This window comes from Equus quagga, chromosome 6, assembly GCF_021613505.1.
Source record: "Equus quagga isolate Etosha38 chromosome 6, UCLA_HA_Equagga_1.0, whole genome shotgun sequence".
In the NCBI taxonomy this organism is placed as follows: Eukaryota; Metazoa; Chordata; class Mammalia; order Perissodactyla; family Equidae; genus Equus; species Equus quagga.
In genome coordinates this window covers 46,967,965-46,995,582 of record NC_060272.1, presented here as the reverse complement: position 1 = coordinate 46,995,582, position 27,618 = coordinate 46,967,965, and the positions used below count along the sequence as shown (strand labels likewise).

At 36.1% G+C, this 27,618-nt stretch overlaps 1 protein-coding gene across 1 annotated transcript in view; it reads right to left on the bottom strand.

Annotated features, from left to right (window-relative positions):
- The window catches only part of DIAPH3 (diaphanous related formin 3), a 482,479-nt gene that overhangs the window by 340,131 nt on the left and 114,730 nt on the right, over window positions 1-27,618 (bottom strand). The window contains exons 5-7 of the mRNA XM_046664521.1: window positions 25,617-25,747; window positions 861-935; window positions 705-774 (exon numbers count right to left, since the gene is read on the bottom strand). Of these exons, the coding sequence (XP_046520477.1) occupies window positions 705-774; window positions 861-935; window positions 25,617-25,747 (276 nt within the window). The remainder of the gene's footprint in view (window positions 1-704; window positions 775-860; window positions 936-25,616; window positions 25,748-27,618) is intronic.

The window sequence follows — 27,618 nt, the reverse complement described above, 5'->3', positions numbered from 1 at the left end:
GAGCTAAAGACATGGCACAGGATAGAACTAATTTCTGCAATTAACCATATTAAAAAAAAAAAGAAAGAAACAGTGCAGATAAATCTAACTTCAGTAAAAGCTTAAAGTATTTCTTCCAATGTGTCATCTGTAAATATGCAAACTCTGCACACACGTCATATTATATTTGGTCTCAATATTCCCTGTATTAAGCATCACTGCTCCATTTCTGGGACCTGTTCATATCTCTTTACCTTAATTTCATTATAGATTTAACTTCTTAGACTATAAAAACCACCTCTTTCCAATTTCATGCTTTGGCAATAAGTCTTACTGGAGATCACATTCTATAATCACGTATGATTTCTAAACGGATCCGTGCTATCCTTTTGAAAATTAAAAGAGAGAGGGAGAGAGGAAGGGGGAAAACAAAAAAGAGGAGAGAAAGGAAGGAAGAGAAGCATGGAGCAAGAGAGAATTAATCTACACACGAGGAGTTCAGCATCTGAAGAGGGTCTATTCATCCCCAATTTTCTCCTGTTGGGAGATAGTTGATTTGACACAAAACTAGAAATCAATAGAATATTTTTTTCCATTATGTACTGAACGACATATTAAAGTAATACATCACTTTGGAGCAAATTCTTTCTTACACAATTCTAATCCACAAGCTCACTATAAGAACCGGTGAAGAACACATATAATCTGATTACCTATGTACATACCTGTGTATTCATCAAGGCCTTTAGACATTGTATGACTTTGTGTTGATTCTTCTTTACAATTTTTTCTTGTCTGCATTGGCATAAGACATCAGAGTGGAAATTATAATTGGACACGCAAATGTAGTTTAATTGAAAACAATAATTAGCAATACTTACATTTTGCCACTAATCAATTTTTCCAAAATGTCCAGTAATAATCCAAGCCCCTCACGTCCAAAGCTTTCCACCCAACTGAAAAACAGGAAAAAAAAAAAAATAAAGGTAATTATACGTTGTCGGTATTCTGGTTTGGAATATGACAATAATGCTACTATATATATTTGGCCCTTGTTATATTCTGATAGTAAATACAATGTAAGAATAACACTGTGTACAAAATCATTCATGATTCATAATCTTAGTTGTGAAAGGAGCAAAGTTAGGATAAGCCAGTGGTGTGCTTAACCCAGCTTGCACTTGCCTTGTGAGAGCTAACTGTGCCCATTTCTTCCATGCTCCATCTCCAGTGAGATCATGTTAGTAGCTAAAAATCTGCCACGGTGAAAGCAGATCACAGAAATCAGCAAATGCTGCCAATCAGAGCGCCTCCCCCACCCAGAGAGCTGGTTGTTAAACATTTGCCAGCACACCACCAGATAAGCCTCACCTTGGACAGTTCCAAAGAGCAGAAAGTGGGCATGTGAGTAAGACTTAAAGACCATTCAGATCTACGTCAAGAAAAAGGGGGCTGAAAAAATTAATCAAAGGATTGAAAGGGGTGTGTTAGGAGAAGTGCCCAAACCAGTAAAATGCATCCTTATAAGTCTTAATGATTTCCTAAATTTCAAAGTTCAAGTGGTTTTTTAAAAAAAGAGCTTCATTGCTTTTTAAACAAATATTTTCATCTTGATCAAACTGCCTCTATTTCAGAAACCCAATGATGCAAGCACAGTACTGTATGCAATTAAGACGTCACTGCCATTAGACAACAGCTCATTTGATTATAGGAAAACTATCCTAGTAAAAATAATACTTTTTTCCAGTTGTGTTTGGAAAACCTAGGACAATAATAAAATAGTAACAATCTGTCTTCAAAAAAGTAGGGGAAAGCCCTAGTGGTTAAATTCAGCATGTTCTGCTTCAGTAGCCCAGGTTCAGTTCCCAGGCGTGGACCTATACTGCTTGTCAGTGGCCATGCTGTGGCAGCTGTATGTGTCCCACATACAAAATACAGGACGATTGGTATGGATGTTAGCTCACAGCAAATCTTCCTCAGCAAAAAAAAAAAGTGGGGGAAAGAAAAAGATATATGTTTGCCTATTTCACTGTATATACCTGTTTGTATATACATTTGTTCATATGCATGATTTTATGTGTATGTGAAGCTTTTGAAAATGGAATGTTAAAAACAAAATTTCATCCAGTAATCAAAATCAGGACATTATAAAGAATAAATAAAAAGTTTAAGTCACATATCAGTATATAATACCATTTTCTCACTTAAGATACAATAACATTTCCCATGAAAATGAGCCTAAAAACCAAATGCAACATATTTGCATGAAAAATTAAAATATCATTTAAAAAATGCATCTTCATTTGTATACTTCTGTGAACACAGCTTAACTGCCTACAAATATTCCAAATTTGATTTTACACCCCCACCAAAACAAAGCAATTTGCCATTTAGATTGGCAGACTTTTGTCAGACTATTTTATTCATCTCTTCTCTGTGAAAACCACTAATTCAAGAACATACTTAAACAGGAAAAGCACTACCCTGTAAAAGAAAAGACTGAAGATCACTATTACAGTTAAGGGAGGGAAAAGAGTTAAATAGAAGCTGATGTTTTCAAACCAAGATGCTACTTCAAAAGTGAACAGTTTACTCTCCACTATCAGCAACAGACAGATTACCTGTAGGCATTTCAAATCTTGCTTTCATGTTTCATGAAAACACCTACAGCATCCCGCTTAACTGTTTGCCTTGTTGACATCCTATTCTGTATTTATTCTTATTTCACATGCAGCAGGGAAGCTTGAAATCAAACACATAGAGTAATTTGAGAGTTTTACTTGGGCTGGCACCAAGGTGCCTGGACAAGACACGGACCGTCAGGCCCTCCTGTGTTAGTATCTCACAGTGGGGCTTCAAAATTTTGTTTGAAGTGGATTTTCAACCATCTCTATATTCAAAAGTATATCCATAAAGATATTCTAAAGCTAATAGAAATGGTTTAGGATTATTCATACTGCTATCACCTTAAATCATTGCAGAAAATAAAGTTATTACTCCTAAAATCACCTTATGCTAAAATATACAAAGTAATTTAAAATGATGTCAATATAACAAAGACACTTTGTTGCACTTAATATGCTTATGGTGGAACCCACTAGAAAATTTAGGAAGCATATCAATCCAAGTAAACCAAGTTAAGTCTCCCAGTCTGAGTAATTATTAATAGAACATACAGCTATTTTTAAAATTGATCATCCATAATACAACTGTAACTAAAAGAGTGGGACCCACAGAAGTTCTCAAGTTCATAATACAACTGTAACTAAAAGAGTGGGACCCACAGAAGTTCTCTTAGCACATTACTTTTCGCTGTTTTAAAGCAATTTTTTCTGGCCCCACTAGATAACTCTCTTCTACATTGCAGAATATGAATTATTAAAGTAAAACTTAGTCCACTTATATATTACACATAAACTAATTCTCTATAAAACAAACTTATTACAGTTGAACGTCAAGAGGCATTATATTCAATTACTTTACACTACAATCTTAACTCATGGTGGGAATTAATTACTCAACAATAAAATCAAAGAAGTTGGCAACAGCCTTTGGAAAGCCAGATTACACTTTACATTTTATAAAATGTATCAAAAACAAGAAAAGTGAGACAGGGTGGGAGGAAAGGAAGCAAAGATGCTCCACAACCAAAGAAAGACTATAATATTTAAACAGAAAAAGAAAGCTGATGAAAGTACTTTATCGAAAAGGTAATACTAAAACACAAATATGCCTAAAATGTCTCCCTGTTTTTCTAAAATTTTACAGGGCCAACATATTGCTGTATCAACAAGTTGTCATTCACAAACCCATTCTCTCACAACCTCTGCCTCCCCCCACCATATTATTTTCAGCAATATTATTTTTAAAGATGGGGCAAATACGACTTCCTATCTCTTCTGGAAAAGATGTTCAAGATAAAAAGTGATATTGAGTAGGTAGGTCTGCTGTACTGACAGAGGTTTATTGAAATCCATAGCTTTCCACAAAGGTGAAAAATTTCTCATCATCAGTGTAAGAAGCAACCTGGAAAAAAGATTATCAACTGATCTATAAATGATCAATCTTCAGGAAACCAAATCTGTACAATTCATCCTGTGCCTGTCAGCACAGTACCCTCAGGCATTATGTGGTTTAACTATAAACTGCATTCATGGATGAATAAGCACTGTGCAAATGTTTCTTCTCCATGAATAGAAATGACATAGAAATTAGTATGACATTTGTATTGGAAAAAATTGCTTTAAAACAGCGAAAAGTAATGTGCTAAGTACTAATTTAACACAAAATCTACCTCCTAAAATTCTTAACAGAAAATATCAAACTCGTCTCTTTTAATTGCCTCAAGAAAAACTTATTACCATTTAGCACTTCCTAGCAGGGGTCTCGAAGTAGGAGAAAAAGAAGAGGTGGAGAGGTAATAGAAGAAGAAAAAAAGGAGGGGGGTGGAGAGCAGTTCTCTGGAAATAAATGTTCAAACCACCTTTAAATGTTCAAAGCAGCTTAGGCTTTGAAATTCAGTTATTGCTTCCAGAGACACAGGATGAAGTCAAATGTGTGCAGTGGTTTCAATGCATTGTTGGCTTTATGAAGCAAATACAGTCACCTCATTGAGCAGATGAGGCAACAGTCAGGTCTCAGATTTACTTCCTGGCCAACGAACAAAGCACCATCCAAGCGTGTTTCCCACGGACTAAAGTTAAAACTACTTCTCTTCCCAAACGTGCCCTAAGGAAGGGAAAGACAAATGCCTCATGGATTGTCAGAGCTGGAATAAACCTACCAGATCATAAGGGTGATCTCACGTGGAGGATAGGGACCATTTCTTATTTGTTTTTAAATCCCCAGCACCTGGAACAGACTAAGCACTCAACAAATAGTTTTAGAATGAAACTGAATCTCCTCTTACTTTTATATATAAGGAAAGGAACATACGGAGAGAGGTTAGGATCACTTAGAAATAGCATCTAGGTCTGCTGGTGCCCAGACACACACCCCTACTTCATAGGCATAGAAAAAGGCACAAAGAGATGACATATTCTATGCAGCATCAGTGAGCCTATCTCAACCTTCATGCCAGAAACATCACTTCTGATTTCAGAACTGGTACTTATCCATACTGAACCAAGGATGATGAATCTGGAGTCCCTGTCCTATATCCCATTTTAGGACTTGACTGACTGCTGCTCGAAGGGTGATGTTCATTACTACTAAAACTCAAGTGTTCATTAACAAAGTCAGTGAGCCTTCAGTGGCTCACTGCGTGCTTGATCCTCACTAGGTATGAGCAACACAAAACTGAATAAAACATGTTCTCTGCCCTTGAAAGGATCAGAGAGTAGTTGTTGAGACAAATGTTGAGCAAAACTATTTCCATAATGTAATAAGTGCTATAATCATGGTACTAAGAGAACAGAAGGTGCAGCAACTACCTCTCCTGGGAACAAAGCAGCTGATGTCTGACCTGAGTCTTGAAGGATAAGTCAGAGAAAGGAAGAGAGGTTTCTAAGCCAGAGGGAATACCTGCAAAGGCATTAAATATGAAATACATGGCCTGTGCTGAGCACCACAAGTGGCTATATCAGACATAAAGTCAAACAGGTAGGAAGGAGCTTGTGAAAAACCTGTATGCAATGCCCTGGGGAATAGTAAGCCATTGAAGGACTAGGCATACGTGGTAGGCAGAGTCATCTCATCTGTGTCCCCAAAAGATGGCCACGTCCCAACACCAGAACCTATGATTACATTACTTCACACAGTGAAGACGGATTAAAAAGAGACTTAAGGTTGCCAATCAGGTGATTTTAAAACAGGGAGAGTACCCTAGATTATCAGGGTAGATTCAATCTAATTACATGATTCTTAAAAGCTGAGACCCTTCCACAGCTGGATTAGACAAAGGAGCTGGAAGAAAGAAGAGAGATTCACAGCACGGGAGGAACTCGACCTGCCTTTACAGCTTTAAAGATACAGGAAAGGGAATATGAGGCAAGCAATGCGGGCAGACTCTAAAAGCTGAGAAAACCCTAAATTGACAGCTAGCAAGGAAATAAGGCTGTCAGTCCCACAACTGCAAGGAATTGAATTCTGCCAGCAACTGAAATGATCAAGAAAACAGAGTATTTTCATTCACGAACACAGGATCTCTCTCCACTTATTTAGACACTCTCTGATTTCCTTCATCATGATTTTGTAGTTTCCAGCATAAAAGTCTTGTACATAATTTGTTAGATTTACAAAGAGTTTTTTTTTTCTTTCTGGAGGAATAGTAAATGGTGTTTTCCAAAAGTTCATTGTTAGCATATAAAAATACAGTTGATTGTTTTTCTCAAGTATAAAACATAAATTTACCCTCTTAATATTTAAGAGCACAGTACAGTATTGTCAACTATATGCACATTGTTATACAACAAACCTCTAAACCTTTTTCATCTTGCAAAATACAATTGATTTCTGTTTATCTTGAAACCTCCAATCTTGCTGAACTGATTAGTTCCAGGAGTTTTTGTAGATTCTTTGAACTTTTCTATGTAAACAATCATATCATCTGCAAATACGGACAGTTTTATTTCTTCCTTTCTGATTCATAAGCTTTCTATTTCATTTTTTTGCCTCATTGAGCTGGCTAGAGCTTCTAATACCATGCTAAGAGTGGTGATGGTAAACATCCTTGCCTTGTTCCCAGTCTGAGGGGGAAAAATTATCAGTCTTTCACCATTAAACATAATATTAGCTGTAGGATTTTTGTAGATTCATGTTATCAAGTTGAGAAATTACCACCCTGTATGAGTTTCCTAAAGTTGCTAAAGTACTGCAAAGTGGGTAACTTAAAACAACAGAAATTTATTCTCATGGTTCTGGAGGCTAGGGGCCCCAAATCAAATTGTCAGCAGGGCCAGGCTCCCTCTGAAACTATGAGTAGAATCCTTCCTTGCCTTTTCCTAGCTCCTGGTGGTAACTGTTAATCCAGATTCCTGACCCCCGTCATCAAATGGTGCGTAGGCTCTCCCTCTCGCTCGCTCTTCTTTCCTTCTGATAAGGACAAAGTTATATTAGATTAAGAGCCCCTTCTTTTCCCTTATGACCTAATCTTAATTAATTATATCTGCAATGACCCTATTTCCAAATAAGGTCACATTCTAAGGTGACAGTTAGGACTTAAACATCTTTCTGGGGGACACAATTCAATCTATAACATTTACTCCTATTCTTCTGAGTTTTTATCATGAATAGGTGTTGAATTTTATCAAATGCTTTGTCTGCATCAATTGATATGATCATGCAATTTTTCTTCTGTAGCCTCGTTGATATAGTACATTACAATAAGGACTTTTGTGTCTAGATTCATGATGGACATTGGTCTGTAAACTTGGAGGTTTGGAGTTTGTTTTTGTTCTGTTATTGTCTTTGTTTGGTTTTGGTATCAGTACCTTCAAAAACTGTGAATTGTTCCCTACTCTTGTATTTTCTGAGACAGTGTAGAATTGGTATTAATTTTTCTTTAAATTTCAGGTAGAATTCTCCAGCGAAATCATCTGTACTTGAAGATCTCTCTGGGAGTTTTAATACAGTAATTCAATTTCCTTAGTAGTCAGAAAACTATTCAAATTCTCTATTTCATAGTGGGTTTGTTGAAATACTTTGTGCTTTTCAAAGAATTGATCTTTTTCATCTAAGTTATCAAATTTGTGTGTTTAAAGTTATTTGTAGTATTCCCTTATTACTCTGTTGATGTCAGGTCTGTAATGAAATTCCTGTTTCATTTCTGATATGGGTAATTTGTGTCTTCTCTTTTTCTTCATCAATATTAATAGAAGTTCGTCAATTTTATTATCTTTCCAAAGGACCAGCTCCTTGTGTCATTGATTTCCTCTATTGTTTGTTTTCAATTTAATTGATTTCTGATCTTATTATTTCCTTCCTTGTGCCGCTTTGGGTTTACTTTGTTCTTCTTTTTTCTAGAGCCTTGAGGTGATAGCTAAAACTGATTTGAGCATTTTCCTCTTTTCTAATGTATAAGTGCTATAAACCTCCCTCTCAGTACTGCTTTAGATGTGTCCCACAAACTTTGAAATGTTGTATTTTGATTTACTTCACTATTTATTTCCCTTGAGACTTCTTGACCCATGGATTACATAGAAATGTGTTGTTTACTTTCCAAATGCTTAGAGATCTTCCTGTTCTTGATTTCTAGTTTGAGTCCATTGTGGTTAGAGAACACATTCAGTATGATCTCAATTTTAATTTGACAAGGTTTGCGTTATGGCCCAGGATACTGTCTATCCCAGTATATTTTCTGTGGGAATAAGAATATATATTCTGTTATTGTCATAGAGTGCTACATATAACACAAATAAAATAACACTATATGTTATACAGTATTCTATATATATTATATCCTTTTGCTTGATGATGGTGTTGAGTTCTTCTATATATTTAGTGATTTGTTGACAGAGTTGTAAATTCTCCAAATCTAATTGTGGATTTATCTATTTCTCCTTTCAGTTCTATTATTTTTTGCTTCATATATTTTGCACATCTGCAGTTTGACATATGCACACTTAGAAATGGTCTTTTAGTGGATTGACCCTTCTATTATATAAAAATCACTTGATTTTCTTTACTCTGAGGTCTTAAAATAGCCACAACTGCTTCTTTTGATCAATGTTTGCATGATAAACCTTTAATTGTCTTTTTACTTTCAATCTGCCTATATCAACATATTTGAAGTGAATCCCTGATAGAAAGCATATAATTAGGTGATTTTTTTAATCCACTTTGCCAATCTCCTTTAATTTGTTTATTTAAACCATTTATACTTAACGTAATTATTGATATGTTAAGGCTTCAGTCTACTATTTATTTTTTGGTTTTTGTTTGTTCCGTTTGTCTATCTTCTTTTCCCTGCCTTCCTGTGGTTTATTTGAACATGTTTTAGAATTCCATTTTGATTTATTATTTTTTATGTATATCTCTTTGTATAATTTTTTAATGGTTCTTCTAGGTATTACATCATAATATATCACAAGTTCATCAGTGTCATCATTTTACAAGTTTGAGTGAATTGCAAAAATCTTCCCTCATATTATGGACTGAACAGAATCCCTCAAAATTCAAAATTGAAACCTAAACCCACAATGTGACTGTACTTGGAGATAAGGCCTTGAAAGAGGTAATTAATGTTAAATGAAGTCATAAGGGTAGGATTCTAATCCAGTATGACTGGTGTCCTTATAAGAGGAGGAAGAGACACCAGAGATACATGCCCACAGAGAAAAGACCTTGAGAGGACACAGCAAGACATGGACCATCTACAAGCAAAGGAAAGAGGCGTCAGACGAAAATCTTAAGACTTCAAGCCTCCAGAATTGTGAGAGAATAAATTTCTACTGTTTAAGCCACACTGTCTGTAGCATTTTGTTAGGCAGCCCAGCAAACACACACACCTCCCTTGAAGTCCCTTTACCTTCCCCATTTATAGTAGAATTGTTTTAAGTATTTCCTCTACATACATTTAGAACCACAGTGTTATAATTTTTGCTTCTACCATCAAACATAATTTAGAAAATTCAAGAGGAGGAAATTCTATTTATTTACCCATATTTTTACTTACACTGGACTTTCTTCCTAACATTTCAAGGTGCCTTCTTTAACGATTTCCTTTCTGCTTAGAAAACGTCCCTTAGCCATTCTTTTAGGCTAAGTTTGCTGGCCACAAATTCTCTGGGTTTTCCTTCATCTGGGTATGCCTTGATTTCTCCTCCTTTCCTGAAGGATAGTTGCATAGCACATAAGATTCTGAGATGACCGAGTTCTTCGCTTTCTTCCTTTGAAAACTGTTTTACCAGTTAGATTTTGGCCTCCATAGTTTCTGATGAGGATGCCAAAGTCACCTCAATTGTTTTTTCCCTATAACTAATGTGCCATCTCTTGTTCCTTTCAAGATATTTTGCTCTGTCTTTAGTTTTCAGGAGTTTGACTACAATATGTCTTAATGTGAATTTCGTTGGGTTTATCCTGTTTTTAACTGGCTTCCTGTAACACTGCTCTACTGGAGGAAGGAAAGGTACCAAGTTGATACCACCAGGTGGGAACAGAAGTCCAGTGTCCCCACTTGGCCTCCAATGACACCTGAGGGGAGAGGTTCCTTGTTACTGCTGCACATGGGTAGGAGCCTGAGCTACCTACTCAGCCTCCATGGTACCTTCCTGGCAGGGAGAAGTAGGAATGCCTCATCATGCTCAGCATGTAACCTTGGCACCAAGGTGCGAGTGGGAACGGTTACCACGGACTGCGGTAAAAGTTCTGACTCCCTACTAAGTCTCCTCTGACACCACCTCAACGGGGAGAGGGAAGAGTACCTCATTACTGCTGTCTGGAGTCTAAGTCCAGGCTCCCCACTTTGTTTTGATGGTATGGGTGGGGAGGAGCCACCCAGCCACCAGTTTTCTTCTGTGGTATTTGGCAGGCATTGACTAGTTATGGTTAAAGTCTTCTGACTAGGTGGCTGTTCCTCTGGCTTAAGAGAGCAGCCTTCCATTGAAACTTTCGTCTATGTCTACTGGCATTTCTGGGTTCCAGATTTAGCATATCTCCAAATCTGGGATAAAGGCAAAAAGAAAACTTGTAGAACTCACCACCATGCCATTCATTGGGTCCCAAGGTTCCTAGTCTATCCGTTGTCTTGTATTTGTTTCACACGTGATGTCTAGATTTTTCAGTTGGACTTAGAGGAGGAAGAGGGAAAAGTCCATCTACTCCACCCTCACAGAGACATCAAGTCTGAAATCTCCACTGCTAAAGTGTACGACTAGGCAGAAGCTCCCACCAAGGTACCTAAGAAAAGGCAGTGACAATACTAAGAACAGAACCAAGTGAAGATGAGATAACAAATCCTAAGGAAAGAGGAAGTTTTAAAAAGAGAAGAGTCAAGGGTAAACTGCTGAAGTGAGGTCAAATTAAAAACTGAATTTAAGAGAAGTTTATAAATAACTCTGTAGAAGTGAAATTCTGATTGCAGAAGAATTAAAGAAAAGGAATGGTTAGAATAAAGATAATAAGTGATAAACAGTTGATGGGAGAAATCTAAAGGAGCAAGAACAGGTAAATAAAACAATTAATATAGCTTGTAATAAACACTATGACAGGGTAAACAAAAAAATGCTAAAGGAGCTAGTAAGGCAGCTACCCACTAACCTAACCAGGGGCTAGAAGAAATCCTGAATCAAAGAAAACTATGCCTACAATCTTGATAATGGAAAGATGTTAATATAGCTTAAGTTTAAAAAGCAGAAATTCTAATATGGTATTCTCCATTTTTGTTCAAAAATGTGTTTTTGTTCACATACAGGAAATGTGTGCATGTACAAACACATTCTTAGTCATTTTCTACCTGATCAGCTCATTCAAATACCTGCTGGTTTCCATTCCATGTGTGAAACACTGATTAACACCCATGGCATAATGAACATTCAAGGCTAATATCCTCCTCTCTCCTACATTCACATGCTTCTCCTCCCACCAAGATCCAGTTGGGTTCATTTCCAAATCCATTTTTGACAGTTCTATTTATTACTGCAATTATATAATTTAAGTAAATTACATAAACAGGCAACATATCATTGAGAAAAGACTTGCTATTTCTATAAAAACCATAATATTTTGTAAACATTTTTCAAAAGATGACATTTTAAAAAGTGCTATAGAAGGAGATGTGGACACAAGTGTAAATTATTAAGAGATATCATCAAAAAGACTTTTTTTTAAAAGAGAAAATACTCTATACCCAGATTACTGTGTAAGAGCCTCTACACTCCTGTTCCACTTTAAAACACCAATATGCAGACAACAGTGCATCATGGGTGCAGTTTATGCAATCAGCCTGTGCCTACTCCCGGAAAAGGTCTAGGCTCCACATCAAATGTCTAGAGAAAAAAATGGATACTTATGTTTTGAATCAAAAAAAAGAAAGTTTATGGTATAACTGAACCACTTATTTTGTGATTCCCTGCTTTAACAAACTTTTTCAAACAACCAACCAATAGCATTAAACCAGAGGACTTGCTCCGTAGACACACACACTTCCACCCAGGAAGTTATAGTGTCTTTCTAAGTAGGCGATACTATACATTTTTTCCTCATTTTGTTTTTGTGTTATCTTTCTGTAATGAACTTATTTTTTTTGTAATAAGAAATCTATTTTTTAATTACCCAAATAATCATCTTACACAAATGCCTAGGGAAACACAAAGTTATTTTGCTGAAAATCAATATAAGAAGCTTCTTGAAAGGGGAAAAAAATACATCACTGGTCACATGTGACAAAGTAACAAATTTCATACTTTAAATTTAGAAGGTCAACTTTAATACTGTATAATATCCAGATCCAATTTACATTCCTCTGTCAGAGTAATATATCACCAATGCTGAATATAATTATAGTTTATTTTAAGCTTTCATTTTCACCTGCTCTTAGCAAGGTGACTAAATACTTAAACTGAACAGTTCTGGGGAGGAGTACAATGCAATCAGCATGCCCTGTAGGGCAAAATAAACATACACCCACATCGCATTCAATGGTCCAGCCACAAAAATTATGCTAAATTATACAGCCAGACAGGGAATGCAGGAACTAAATAATGTTCTGATTGTAAAATCTATTAAACTTCAAAATACAACCATTAATATGTATATTTTCTAGGAATTGATTTTTAAAGAAGTTATACATCTGAAACAAGTCATTTATTCCCACTTGTAATATTAGATGAGACAGTGGAGCAACAAACTGAGTAGTCTGTTCTCCTAGTTACTTTTTAGCTATAACATATTCAAAGGCATAAAATGTCTAGAAAAAGTATTCCAGGTAAAATGAAAAAAACAGACTAACAACAATGATGAAAAAGAAAGTACCTATATAAGAAACATGAGTTCTTGATCTTTAGATGAAAAGACAGTAAGAGAACTATGGATTTAAAATAACATATACTAGTATGTGCTCTAATCAAAACTTACATAGTGTAGACCAGGAAACAGTTTAAAACATACTAAATATTAATAAGTAGGTTTCTTAGTATCAAATCAAACACATCATTACTTCAGGAAAGTATTAACTGAATTATTCATTTTATAGGCAGGAGCCACATAATATTTCGGTCAGTGACAGACCCTATATACGACGTGGTCCCGTAAGGTTAGTACCATATAGCCTAGGTATGTAGTAGGCTATACCATCCGGGTTTGTGTACTTATACTCTACAACGTTCACACAACAACAGAATTGCCTAACGACACTTTTCTCAGAACGTATCCCCATTGTTAAGCAACGTATGACTGTAAATATAGACTAATTTGACAGCCAGATATGGGGAAAGAGAAATTATCATCACATTTCAGGCCTTCCATCATCTTTTCCCACCCTAAATATTTGCTACTAGTGCCCAATACTAGTCCAACAGACCAGATCGGTCCATAAACTCATACTAAGTCCATAATCTGCCCTTGATTCTATTAAGTTCATTTCTAGTTTCATTCATGATGCTCCCCTCCACACAATTGCCTCTTCTGTAACAAATGAAACCATTTCATCTTTCAAGGGCCAATTCAAGTTTCCTCCTTCTTTGAACTCTCTCTAATTTAAGTTTCTCCATTTGCTCACTAGGTTTCACTTGTGTGACCCCAGATATTCCTCCAGTTACTGCCCATTTCTCTCCTTTCTTTTTTAGCAGAAAGTCTCAAATGATTTCATCACAAGCATAGTCAGTACTTCCTAACCATCTCTTCATTCCATCTCACTTCAGTCAGGCTTCTGTCACCCAGACTCCACAAAATCGCTTTTCTCAGAAGTCACCAACAACCCTCCTCTTGCCAATTCGAACAGCATTATCTTGCCTCACCTCTCAGTATCATTCTGTGTGGTTTTCCACCCTGTATTTGCAACACTCTTGTTCTCTCAGGTTCAGGAAATCAGCCTTTCTGGGTTCTCCTCCTCCTTACTAGCCACTGCTCAATCTGTTTTCCTGGCTGCTCCGCCCTGTCTGGACCATGTATATAGGAATCGCTGATCTCCTCAGGGCTTTTTCTGGAAACCCATCTATATCTCTGCACACGTGCACACAAACACGCACATCCCAACCCTGGATCTCAGCCATTCTCAGGGCTTTACATACAATCCACATATAAACAACAGACAAATATCTCCACTCCACATTTCTCAAGTCTAGACTTACATATTCAGCTGTTCGCTTGATGTCTCAAACTGTGCAACTCTTAGATATATCAAACTTGACAAGTTTAAAAGATATATTTTAATTTGTTTTCCTCCAAAATGCATGGAACCAGTAATAACAACCATCTTCCTCCATCCCAGTTAACAGCCCTACTTACGGACCCATTTGCTCAAGTCAAAAATCTAGTCCTCCTTTTCATTCACACCCCGCATCCAATCCATCAACATGTCCTACAGTTTCTACCTCCACTTTTTCTACAAAATCCACCCCATTTCCCACCCACCACAACTACAACCCTTATCCACACCACCCTCCATCATCCCTGTAAGTATTGCCACAGCCACTGATCTCTTTATCCATCTTCCTATCTTCAATCTCTTCTCTCCACAGCAGCAGGAGTGATCCTTTTAAACAGTAAGTTAGCCTATGTCATTTCCTCCTTAAAACTCTTTAATAGTCTCCCACTAATTTAGAATAACAATCCGATTTCCCAACCAGGACCTTTAAGACCCTCATGAGCTGGCCACTGCCCATCCCTGTGATGGCTCCACCCTCCTGTCACACTGTGTCCTCACCTCAGGGTCTCTGCTACCCAAGAAGTGAGCCAGGCCCAGTACCACTGCCTAAGTTCCCCTTAACTAGTTCCTTGTCCTTTTGGTCGCTTAAACTTCACCACCTCAGAAATCATTTCTCTAACCAGCTCACATCTAAAAGCTCTCTATCCAGTACTATTAGTCCCTTATTTTTTCTTAACTGAACTAATGATATCTTTTGTTTTATTTTATTTACTTGTTTTCTAGGTCTCTCACCCATATGCCTCTTGTTACTGTGGTCCCTGGCACAGCCCCTGGGAATACTTGTTGCATGGGGAGATTAACAAGGACCTCCTCTGCTGTATCCCAGCAGCCTGTTACCAATCCAAACACTTAAGGACTTAATTAGATAAGAGCTGGTGGTGTCATTTATTCTTTAATGTGCATGAGACATTTCTCTCCAAATGGAATCTCAGCAATCTGAGGACAGGGAGAAGCCCTTGGATGTCTTCTCGTTTTTCAACATGGAGGTGTATAAAGATGCTCAAAACACCTGATCTCCTATCCTGAAAAATGAGCAGCACAGGTTCATGCATTTCACCTTATTTCAAGTTTCAATTTCCCTCTTCTCTCATGACTATTTGCATTCGTTTACCATGCACTCTGACCTTCTCTTCTGAGTCCCATTTTAAGGTTCTAAAGCACTATTTTGTCCCCTCTTCAGAAATTCATAGCAGGATAGAGAGAGCAGCCAAACCTAGACAGATTCAAGAGTGAAAGGCTCCAAACAAGCGCACAAGGAAAATTACATGAATTTCTGATCTCTAAAACAGTGTTGCCCAATAGGGTGGCCACTACCTACATGCAAATATTTAAATTAATTAAAATTTGTTTCCTCAGTCACACTGGCACATTTCAAGTACTCAACAGCCACATGTGGTGAGTACTCAACAGTGGTGCAGACGTGGAACCTTTCCATCACTGTGCAGCTATTGGACATCTATTCCAAGGAGCCTACCTTCTCTTTGGCCAGGTGACTTTAGTGGTTCCACCCCAAGGTGGGCATTTCTTCTCTCATCTTTTATGAATTTTAACATAAGAAAGATTTAACACATGAAAACTATACCTATTTCTTTCTGACGTATATTGTCCCATAAGAAAGGACTAGAAATCCATGGGAAATATGGATGATAAGACTGAGTTTTACTCTACAAGGTTTTTTGAATCATAAACATTAAAACTTTCTTCTACTGCCTTTATGTTATGCCTCCCTTTGTGTTAAGGCCTTTCTTTATGTATAGTTACATATTTCTCTGTGTATAGTTATGTATTTCTCTGTGTATAGTTATGTATCTCTTTATGTATAGTTAAATATTCCTTTATGTATAGATATGTTAGGGAATACCAAGACCAAGATCATGATATTTTAAATTCTTTACTTAACTCACCGAGCAATACTCTAACACATAGTAACAAGGCAAAAAAAAACGATCTAAGGACTAAACTATATGATTCTGACTAGGACCTTTAGTGCCTGTAGTTCAAAAATTTTTCAGCTGAAAATATTTGTCTTTGCAAAAGAAATCAAAGCATTCAGTAAATAACATTATGCTGATAGCTGTTATAGGTTTGAAACATAAGGTTTACATTCTCTAAAAACACACACAATTTCATTGAAAAGAAGGGAAGTTTCTTACATCTCACCTATATCCATGAGAAACTTTAATTGCAGTATTTTCCCCAAATTGTTACGGCGTAACACTATCTTTTGTTGTCTTTTCAACAGTAATCTAATCGTTTCAAATAATTAGTTTTCAGTCACATATTCTTCCTTTTAAGCCTGATTATCAAACTGCTCTATTTTTAAAATGAAGATTTGAGACCCTATGACTTGTGACTGACTTTACATTTGAGATTTTTTTTTAAATTAATCTTGGCTATTCAAACAGCAATTTACATTTTATTTTAAATAGACTTGGAAATATGTATTTTAAAATACACAATTCTAGGACCTTTCAGATCAAGTACAAATTGAGCTACGCAGCTCTTATTCACCATGTACAGAAAATATGTATTTCTCTGTTAGAAGCAATTACTCTATTTCCAATGTACTCTACTTTTATTCTTAACCTTGCATTCAAAGTCAAAGCTTTTAAGATACAGGTAAAGTTAACATTGAAACCAAATAATTATAACATTTTAATACATCCATAAGCCAAAACCAAGTTATCATCTGAATAACAGTACACAAAAGAAAAAGCCTCCTATGAGTGGGGAGCATTGTATCTTCTGGAGAGTCTCTCAGAAAAATGACACTGCTGTGGAAGGACTCTGAAAGCATTCAAAAGTAATGGCTTGCCCTTTAAATATATCAAGTTAGTACTCATTTTAAAACATTAATAGTTATTTTCTTCCAGGGCATTTTTCATTAATATTTCATTCATTTAAAATACTTTGGAAAGGACAGCAAAATGGCCTAAAATTAGAGGGCATTTTCAAAAAATATTTCTTTAATAAGCAATACTGTCATAAAAATTATGGATCCTGAATGATAATTTAGAAATAAATAATACAAGGCATATCCTAAGATGTATGGCAGTGTCTAAATAAAAAGAACAACATTAACATCCTACCTTATACTTTAACTTGCTCATAAACAACCTGGAAAAAATGCTTTTAAGAGGGAAAGGCAAGCACATTTCTCTGAGGAAAATTCTGTTAAAAAAAACGCACTCCACTAATATTTTTAACCTACCAAAGGGGATGTTTCTGTGACTTCTATGACACGCCGTATTGCTGATTCCCTCATCCCTGGCTACAGGCAGCCACAGTGAAGGCCACCATGGACCACAGCTACAGCACGGCCTGTCAGACATCCTCTCCTCTCCCCTTCTACTCCTTAATAGCTAGTATGAAGCCCGCTCCCTTAGCCTTATCCTGCCACGACAGCAGTCTCTATTGAAGGCAGCTGTCCTTAGATCACTCATCTTCTCTCAAGTCTCTCTTGATGTGAATGTCCATTTAAAACCTCCTTGGAGGTTTCAAAAAATAATCTTTAATCTTCCATACTTTAATTCCTTTATATATTCTCATAGTCCTTTCATATAGGACCATGAGAACATAGTAATCATACAGTATTTATGTCAAAGAGGCTACACAAAATACCTTAAGGTGTTTAAGTAGCACTAACAATTTTTTATGATGACAAAAATGGTCTAAATGTGCTGTCCAATATGGTAGCCACTAGCCATATGTGCCACTTGAGCACCTGAAATGACTTTTTTTTCATTTTATTTTAATTAAATTTAAATAACACAAGTGCCTAGTGGCTACCATATTAACAGCACAGGAAAGAAAATGTGGAGCCACTTGCATTATTTGCCTCCCTGGCATCATCATTAAAGAGAGAGAAAGGAAAGACAAAAGAAATACCAGCACGTAAATCATCTAGGAGAACCTTTATTCCTCTTGCCCCTCTCAGGAATTATCACTATTACTATCACCATAAATCTGTACATACTGTTAATTTCTAATGCTAATTCAAAAAAAAAAATTTGTATCTCACGCCTTAATCTAAAATTCCAAAACATGTCATGGGCATAAAAATAAACTGGAGCATATTATTAATAAGAATACCTTTTACCCTCCTCTCATTTCTACAAAGGGAGAGGCCTTCTATATTCCCCAGAAAGGAACACTGGGGATTACTTCCGGTCACTTCTTCCCCCTTATTATTTGAATATCCCCCAATGAGGAGGACTGATTTATCAAACTGGTGAAAGTGCAGAAAAGACACTGAGCATGTAGGACCCAGGCCTGCAGTTATCTGTTCTCTCTTCCTATGGCAACACGGCAAATGCGATTCAGTGGGCAGAAGTAAGAAGTATATTTCACCGTCAAGTCCCAACTGTGCACCGCGATTCAGTTTTTCCAGCAGTAAAGCTGATCTTTAGTTCCTTCTCTCACTTCTGTATCTACTTTTAATGTATTCAGAACTCAAAGGCAAAAAGGGGGTGTAATTAGTACCACCACCAAACCCAGTATTCTGCATGTGTGAAACAGGACAGCAATTGTATTAGAGGAAACGGAATAAATGGTAAAAGGTCTCAAAAGCTGAGAGTGACCATTTATTTAGTTAGACCAAGCGGATTATCTTCAAATAGAGGTAGTTTCAAGAAATTAAGAGCAGGATGGCCCTTTGTGTTCTTAGGAAGTTTTTGACCTGATTCAAGGCCCTAGAGCATATTATAAAAGCACTTTTCTTTACATCTCCTAGTAATAAGATAAAGAACCTAAATGGCCAATGAAACTAAAAACTGGAAGAAATGGGAATTTAATATTCATTGACCTATTCTGAGTCCCACAGAATAATGCACCAGAGCTTAGCCCATTTCCTCTCACTTCCCTCCTTCACTGTTGTACAATTCTGTTGCTCTCAAAGGGGCTCACCCTGCAGGCTGCAGTTTCCAGGCTTTGTCATCAACTGCTCCTTGCCAGGTTTGGCCCGTGGGAAGGTGGGAAGAAAGAATAAACCAGGGTATTTCTCTCCCTCTCTCTCTGCCTTGGCAGCTTCTCTGGCAACAGCTGCATCTTCCCCATGGATACAGTTTCTGCCATTCAACACCAGCCCATGAGCTTCCAGAACACTGCCTTCTCCTCTTTCTCTAGCATAGGAGTGGAGCAGCTTCCTGCTGTTGCTAATGTTTGGAGTGCCTCACTGCCCCTCTTTCATTTCTCAGTCTATCCCCTATTTAACCAATTCCATGATAACGAATTTTTTTTTTAAATGTAGACTGCTCCCTGTTTCTGCCTTCCTGAAGGACCTTGACAATATATACAATATACACATATACACATATGCATATGTATAGTTTGATTCTGATTGCATTTTCAGTTACTTCCTAGAAAAGTATCTTTGTTAAGACTGAGGAAAGCACTAGAGACTCTTAGGTATTATTTAGGTATAATGCAGCATTAGTAAGCTTTAAGAATAGGTCCACCTTGGTAGGAGAAAGCTTTGACTTGTAGATGCTTCAGTTTAGGTGCTCTGAATTACCTGCACCACACCCCTCACCTCACCACAACGTCCTTGATAGAATCCATTGCCTACGAGGAGGGACTGCAGGCAAGGTGGAAGGATGAAGTCCTGGGGGGACAGGCCGTCCAGATGGAGGAAGGGCAGAAAGACTTCCCCGCGCAAGGAACACCCATTCTCTTCATCAAATTCATTGTCCCTTCCCCCAACCCTGGGAGAGGGAGAAGATGTAGGAATCACAGACTTTTACCAGGTTCACTCCCTCCGTGAATTTCTAGGACGTTTCCAAGGAATATTAACACATTCCACAAATCTGTACTATCAAGGCATGATTTTTCAAAAAAGATAAAAACATCGCTTGCCCAAATAAAGCCAGCAGTGTCAAGTATTTACTTACCTCATTAATGAGGAGACCAGCAAAATGGTGAGTCTCATTGAAAAAGAATTAGAAAAATCAAAGTATTTTTAGAGGCTTAAAGAAAGGAAAGAAGAAGAATGCTAATTAAATGACAAAACTAGTTAATATTCTGTAGGGCAATAAAACTGCAACTTCTGAGGTTCATCTTCAAAAAAAGAAAAAGAAAAGAAAAATCAAGAGTAAGGTAAAAAAAAATTTTAAATAAATATGAACATACTAACATATGCATTAAAACTTTAGGGCAAAGACACACAAGAAACTATCAAGAGGAGTTCACTACTGAGCAGCAGATCTGATGACCAAATGACAAAAGTTTGTTTGTAGCCTTCTGAGAAATGTAATACGTTTAAAGAAATAACACAAGGATTAAAAAAGTGAGGAGCATAGAATTATGAAAAATGACAGAGTTTTAAAGAGCCAAGAAGAAATTATAGGGATGAAATTATAATACTGGAAATTTTTATAAGTTAAACAGACATCTGTGAACAAACAATTAGGAAACTAGAAGATCTAAACAAAATATATCCAGACTATAGTAGAGAGAGACAAATAGATGGAAACTATAAAGAGGTTAAGAAATAATGGTATACGGAGTAGGAAGGTCTAATATGTACAAAATTATAGAGAAAAAGCCAATATTCAAAGAGATAATGGCTGACATCCAGAAAATTTATGAAAGACATCAATCATATTCAGGAAGTCCAAAAAAATTTAATAAGATAAATAAGAAAGAAATTCCACCTAGACACATAAAACTATAGAACACCAAAAAGACAAAACATCATAAAACCAGACAGAGAGAAAAGGCAGATTACCTGGAAAAGAATGAGTTTTAGATAAAGAGCCAAACTCTCAAAAACAGAAATTAAAGGAAGAGAAAATAATATCCTCAATGTACTAAGAAATGAAATCTAAAAACCCTCAATTCCATGACCTAAGAAAACTATCCTTCAAATGTAAAGGCAAATTAAGTCACTGTGAGACAATTAAGAGGTTTACCATCAACAGACTCTCACCAAGGGAATTTAATGATACACCTGAAGCAAAAGTAAAATAATCAGAGGAAAAAAATCATGAAACAAAAAAAAGAATGATGAGTATATAAATGTATGTAAATAAATACATATACACATATTTGTAGTATAACTCAGTAGCAATAACAGCTAATTCATAATATTACAATGAAAAAAACAAAACATCACACAAAACTAGCACACAAATCAAGAGGGGATGATTGGTGTTAAAGTAGTCCTAGGTTCAAATTAAAAGAGATATTGCTTATTTTTATCCTCTTTAAGTACATGCATTTTAAATTCCCTTTTTAAGTGTGTGTATGTTAAATTTTTTTTGTTATATGATCAGCAAAAGAGAATATGTCTTTCAAATTAGTAAATAAGGAAAAACGAAATAAGAAACTAAAAATCTAGCCAAAAGAATTTAAGGATGAGGAAGAGGCAGGAGGAGATCACAGAAAAGGAAGAAAGAACAGAAGGAGGGGGGAAAGGAACATGGAAAAAGTAGCATCAACTAAAAATTCAAAATGAAATATCAGATATAAATTCCAGTATATTTTCACAATCGATATGAAAAGATAAGACTACCAGGTAAAGACAGAGTATCAGATAGGATTCTTTTTTTAAAAAGCATTCGTACGCTATTTACAATAGATACTCCTAAAATATAGAAAACAAAGGTATGAAAAATGATTGTGATGAAATGTAAGTAGCTGCACACATCAACATAATAAATCTATGAAACGTAATACTGAGAGGAAAACACAAGTCTCAGAAGAACATATGGAAGATGATGCTATTTACATAAAGCTCAAAAATATATAAAACCAACCAATATATTAATTAGGAATATAAACACAGTAAAACTATAATAAAGAGAAAGAAATGATAAACCCAAAATTCAGGAAAGTGATTACCACAGGCTAGTGGGACAAGGGGAGGTAGAATCAAAGAGGGATGCACGGAAGCTTCCACCTTGTAGGCAATGTTCTATACCTTAGCCTCGTTAATAGGCAGGTGGGTACTTGTTTTACTGTTATGATAGTCTTTTTTATATATTTAATATTTTATATAAGTAATTTTTAAAATAAGTCAAAGTATTAGTATCCTCAAAATTTTTTATCTTGACTTTTCTTCTTCAGGTCCTCTTGATACTGAGTACGCTGATCTCATGCTTGCCACCAGCTTTTCTATTTCTCTCTTCACACGTGCGGTACATGGCACAAAAAGTTCATCAACTCCAAAGTTAAACTCTTCCACCAGCTTTGTGTTTTCAAGCCCAGAAATGCAGAAAAACTAGATTCCAAACATGATCCTGAATAAATGGAATAATGACTCACAAATGCTGCTCATTTGCTTTGCAGTAAACATATATATTACTGCAAAATTTTCCAAAGTTATAATTATATAATCAAACCTAGTTCCAAAACCTCCTTAGAAATCTAACAAAAAGCTAACTTTAGTGAGAAAATACTTCTTATAAAGTTCGAAATGCATATTAACTGTGAGTAAAGGAAAAATAATGCCTAAAATCACAAAATACAAAGACCTGATAAGACTAGATTTTCTGAGACAGAAATCTTGTCCTTAACAGCTGCATCAAATTGAGAAAATGAAGATGCATTCTATAACTAATTTGCTACATGTATAGATGGGTATGGACTAAAATGTTTGATATCAGTCACAATGATGTTAGCGTCTACCTTTTCACGTTTCCACCTCCATGTATTCAATAGCTCAGATGTAACTGTTGACTATGTCAAGATTCACTAAAAGTTTGTACTTGAAAATTTGAAGCAGTTGTTCATTTCGCTAGTGTTCCAAAAACAAAGCAACTGTGCTTTTAGTTCAAAACTGTCGCCAAGAATATTGAATAATTAATAAAATTTTAAACATAAGAACTATGTGAACTTCAGATCAACTCTTCATAAAGCAAAACCAATAATCTTGAATTTAATACACTAGTTTTCACATAATTCACTGTCCAAATAGTAAAAGGTTGACATGGCTCATAATTGCTAGGCAGGGTTTCAGAAGTTGATGAATGGCTCTAAAAATATTGCGTATCTGCAGCGGAAGGGGAACTAATCGGGGGGGGACTCCTACTTTTCCTTGACTTTTGATTTAAATAAATCCTGATCCCAAAGCAGCATTGGAGAATCATCATTAATCAGTTCACTTGTTTCTTTTTCAACTCTATTCACAGACATTGAAGACTTTTAACTCTAATTTTCCCAATATCACCACAGGTCTAACAATGATCTCAAAAGCTTACAAAAATTAGAATTCCTTCTCCTACTATAGTCACATACTGTACATAAAGAAAGATAAGAAAAAGAAAATATGAAAAACTGACTTTCTCAGCAGACACATCATAACTAACAGCCAAGTCCAAAGACTTGATCACAGACATATCTTCAAGTTTTACATCTCCAGCTAAGTCATTCCTCTAATTGGAGCAATGGACACAGAAAGAATCAAGTATATTCTCGATCTTCTGTCTACATAAAGTGCTCTGATTTCAGAAAAATTTCTCCAAAAATAAAATTTTTCTATTCTTTTCAATTAAAAAGACTATTGTGTAGGAAACAGCCACAGCACTTGTGAATTCCTCTAATGTATTTTAGAACTGGCCACTCTTGGGGAAACAATTCCATAAGTTTTTAGGTTTTTTAAATAAGTTTCAAATGAAAGAGACATAGCATTATTCCCCACAATTTTTAGGTGAAATCATAATAAATAATTGTATCCATTGTAACATGCTTGAATTCATACATAAAACCCTTTCAGTTTATCTTTTATCATATTCATCTACTCAAAATATGAAGACAAGAAAAGGTAAAGGAAAAGTCTACTTTTAATTATATTGGAAAGTCATGACTATCTCCAGTCCCCAGTGGCTGCCAGATAAATGGAGAAATGAGTGTATTCCCCAATCAACCCCAAAATACCCTCTTCCTACATTTAAACTCCATAAGAACAGGGCCTGGATCTGCTTTGTCATTCACTCAAGCCCCACATCTAAGTAATTGGAAAATAGCAGGTGCTCAACAATTATTTTTTTAAATGAATACATTGAACAAGTACAGATTAAGCTGGAAACCAGAGCTCTTCATGTATGACTATACCTGTCCAATAAATTACTAATTCACATTAATTTCTAAAAATCACCAAGGTAAGACCTCATGAGGAAGGCTAACATCAAACCTCTCTTTTCAATCAACAAATCTTTACCAAGCACCTTCTATATGCTAAGCACTGTGCCTGGTAAAGAGAGGTAAATAAGACAGAGGAAGTCCCCAGGCTCAGGCCCACCGTTGGTTTACAATGTAGAGAACAGGTTGGCAATGGCAAAATATAGAAAAATAAGATAAAATAGAAATATACTAAAGGTTCTTTGTTCACTCTTCATACTCTAGTTAAACCTCACTCACTTTTCATGTCTCACAAGTTGGGATCTTTTTGTTTTAATACTTGTGCTGTCAGAGATTTTTTCATACTATAGCCTAACTACAGAAACATCAAAAAAAGAGCTAATCAGAGGGAATAGATTCTTTTACAAACCATTAACATACAATGATAGTTTGCATGCTAGCCCTCAGAATATACACACACACATACATCCATATATATACACACATACAGATATATTCTTATGAAGAAATAAGCATTCATTTATTACACAATTAACAAGTCAAAACTGATCTATCTTTGACCCTTGCAGCCCTGAAATTCTGATTCTATGACTGCTCAGATATTTTATAAAAACTTCTGCTAAAATTTTTTGAAAATATGCTGGGCTAAAAAAGGCTAAAAACAAACAGAGACACACTATGGTAATGTTGCCAAACAGAGGACACTCAGTTAAATGTCGATTTCAGAAAAACAACAAATAATTTTTTAGTGTAAGCATGTCTAAAATTCAGATTTTACTGGGCATCCTGTGTTTTTATTTGCTAAATCTGACAACACTGACCTATGGGATCCTAGAAAGATACCATTTCCGATAAAGAAAAAAAAAAAGGTATTTTTTGCTATGTCAAACAGGAATCAGCCAGTATATATACAATCCCAAAATTCAGAGTGAAACTCAGGCACGTTGATAGCTTCTGATCAGGATTGTTCTCTTTAAAAACACTATAAGTTTTTAAAAATTCTAAGAAAAAAAACAATGAGTTTTTTAAAGACCATAGGCTATTTATCACTCAGTAACAAATTCAAAAGTACTATTGAGACTATATTTCTTCATGCATATAAATATTATGTATTCAGTTTTTACCTGGAAAAGTTGTTGAGGTATATCAGCCATTTATTTACAGGTGACATGAAACAAGTATTAAATAAAAATGAAAGAGTAATGACATCTGTCTAATTTAGTAACATGCCCTGATGACGTCCAGGCAGATGAATTACCTCACAGGATTACTAGTCAAAGATACACGGAGGGACTCCAGGCACGTGACAAGTCTCTCATCGGCACACCCCATTTTCAATTCGTAGATGAATTCCTGAGATGAGATCTGCCGACTCCTCTTAAGACTTCCCTGTAAAGTAAAAAAAAAAAAAAAAAAAGTTTTATTCATGCTGTGTGAAGATTATCCATTAAAATAACATTAATCCCACCTTTCATTTTAACAGGTGTACACAACTCTTCGGAGCAGTATTATTTTGAGGGAATGATTTCCTTACTTCTGCCCATTAAACCTATAAATTCATAATTCATGGGATCTACAAAAGACAGTAACATTATCAAGAGGTTTGCAAATTAAAATAATAACTTTTTCAAATCTAAAATATCACGGAAAACAATGCAGGGCACATGACAGAAAATACCTTAAAATACAGTAATAGATTTTAGGCACATGCAAAATAAAAATCAAAACAATACAAGAATGACTCTATTAAAATTAATAATCCAACTAACACAAAAAGCTGTAAGTCATTAATTCATTCAACTATCATTAAGCACCTAGATCTAGGCACTGTAGACACAGAGATTATCAAAACCTAAGTCTGGAAGGAGAAACGGAAGCAAGGAAAGAGGACTTTGCAGTGAAGTCTAATTCCTATGACACGGTACCCAGGGACCCAAAGGAGGAAAATCTGAGTTGGCAGAGCACATGTGAGAAGGCTAAGGAAGAGAGAGAAGGTAAGAGTTAGGGAGACAAAGAATTAGAAAGGAATATCTTCCAGACTAAAACATAACACCCATGTATATCCCAGAAGAAAAACAAAAGCACACACAACTGAAGACAGAGGCCAGATGACAGAGGGATAGGCACTACCATACAGTTAGCTTTTCCAGGGGAGTTTTTGAAGGATCATCCTGGCAGCAGTATGAAATATGGATTATAAGAGTTGGAGTTCACTCATTATTCAACCAATATTAATTCCCTACTAAGTGCCAGCCACTTTTTTTAAATTTTTTTTAAAATTTTTCTTCTTCTCCCCAAAGCCCACCAGTACATAGTTGTATGATTTAGTTGTGGATCCCTCCAGTTGTGGGATGTGGGATGCCGCTTCAGCATGGCTTGATGAGCAGTGCTAGGTTTGCACCCAAACCCTGGACCGCCGAAGCAGGGCAAGTGAACTTAACTACTCGGTCACAGGGCCGCCGGCCAGTCACTATTTTAAGTGCTGAAAATAGAACAATGAACAAGAGACAAAAATCCCTGCCTGCATGGAGCTTTATTCTCTGAGAGGAAGAAGAGAGAGAGAGACAACAAATGAAAGAAATAATTGAAACATATTGCAACATAGATTGTGCTAAGTGCTACAGAGAAAAACAGAGGAAGGGAAGAGGAAGAAAGAGCTTAGGACGTGGATGCTATTTCACACAGGGTGGTCAAAGAAAGCCTCACAGACAAGAATCTGAAGGCCTCAAACTTGAGTGTTAGAATAAAGCTCTGAAGGAGGCGAGAAACTAACCATGTGGATACCTGGAAAAAAGTTATGATGGAGGGGACGAGAGGGCTCACAGGCCACCGAAAGAACTTTGACTTTTACTCTGAGATCAGAAGCACCAAAGCAGAAAGTCCTCTTGAGAAGGTACACATATGGTCCAGATAAGAAATGAGGATGTCAAACTAGCAAGTCCAGAATTCTATCTATTGAAAAAGTACAGATTACACATCCAAGGGGAAGGAAGGGAACTGTACATGCCCAAAAGCAAATCAGTTGGGATGGCAGGAAATTAGATATATTTTTTCATTTCATTTCATTTTTATTAACTTGCTATAATGTTGTAGAAGAAAACACTCCAATAACGCAAAACAAATTAGCCCTGGGAAGACAGGCCATTTTCATAAATAGCAAAGTGGCAATTTACTAAAGAAAAATTCAGCGGCAAAATCTCAAGACGATTACATAATAAAGTTGAAAGGAGAAAGGAAATGGCAAGAGCACTGAAAATTAA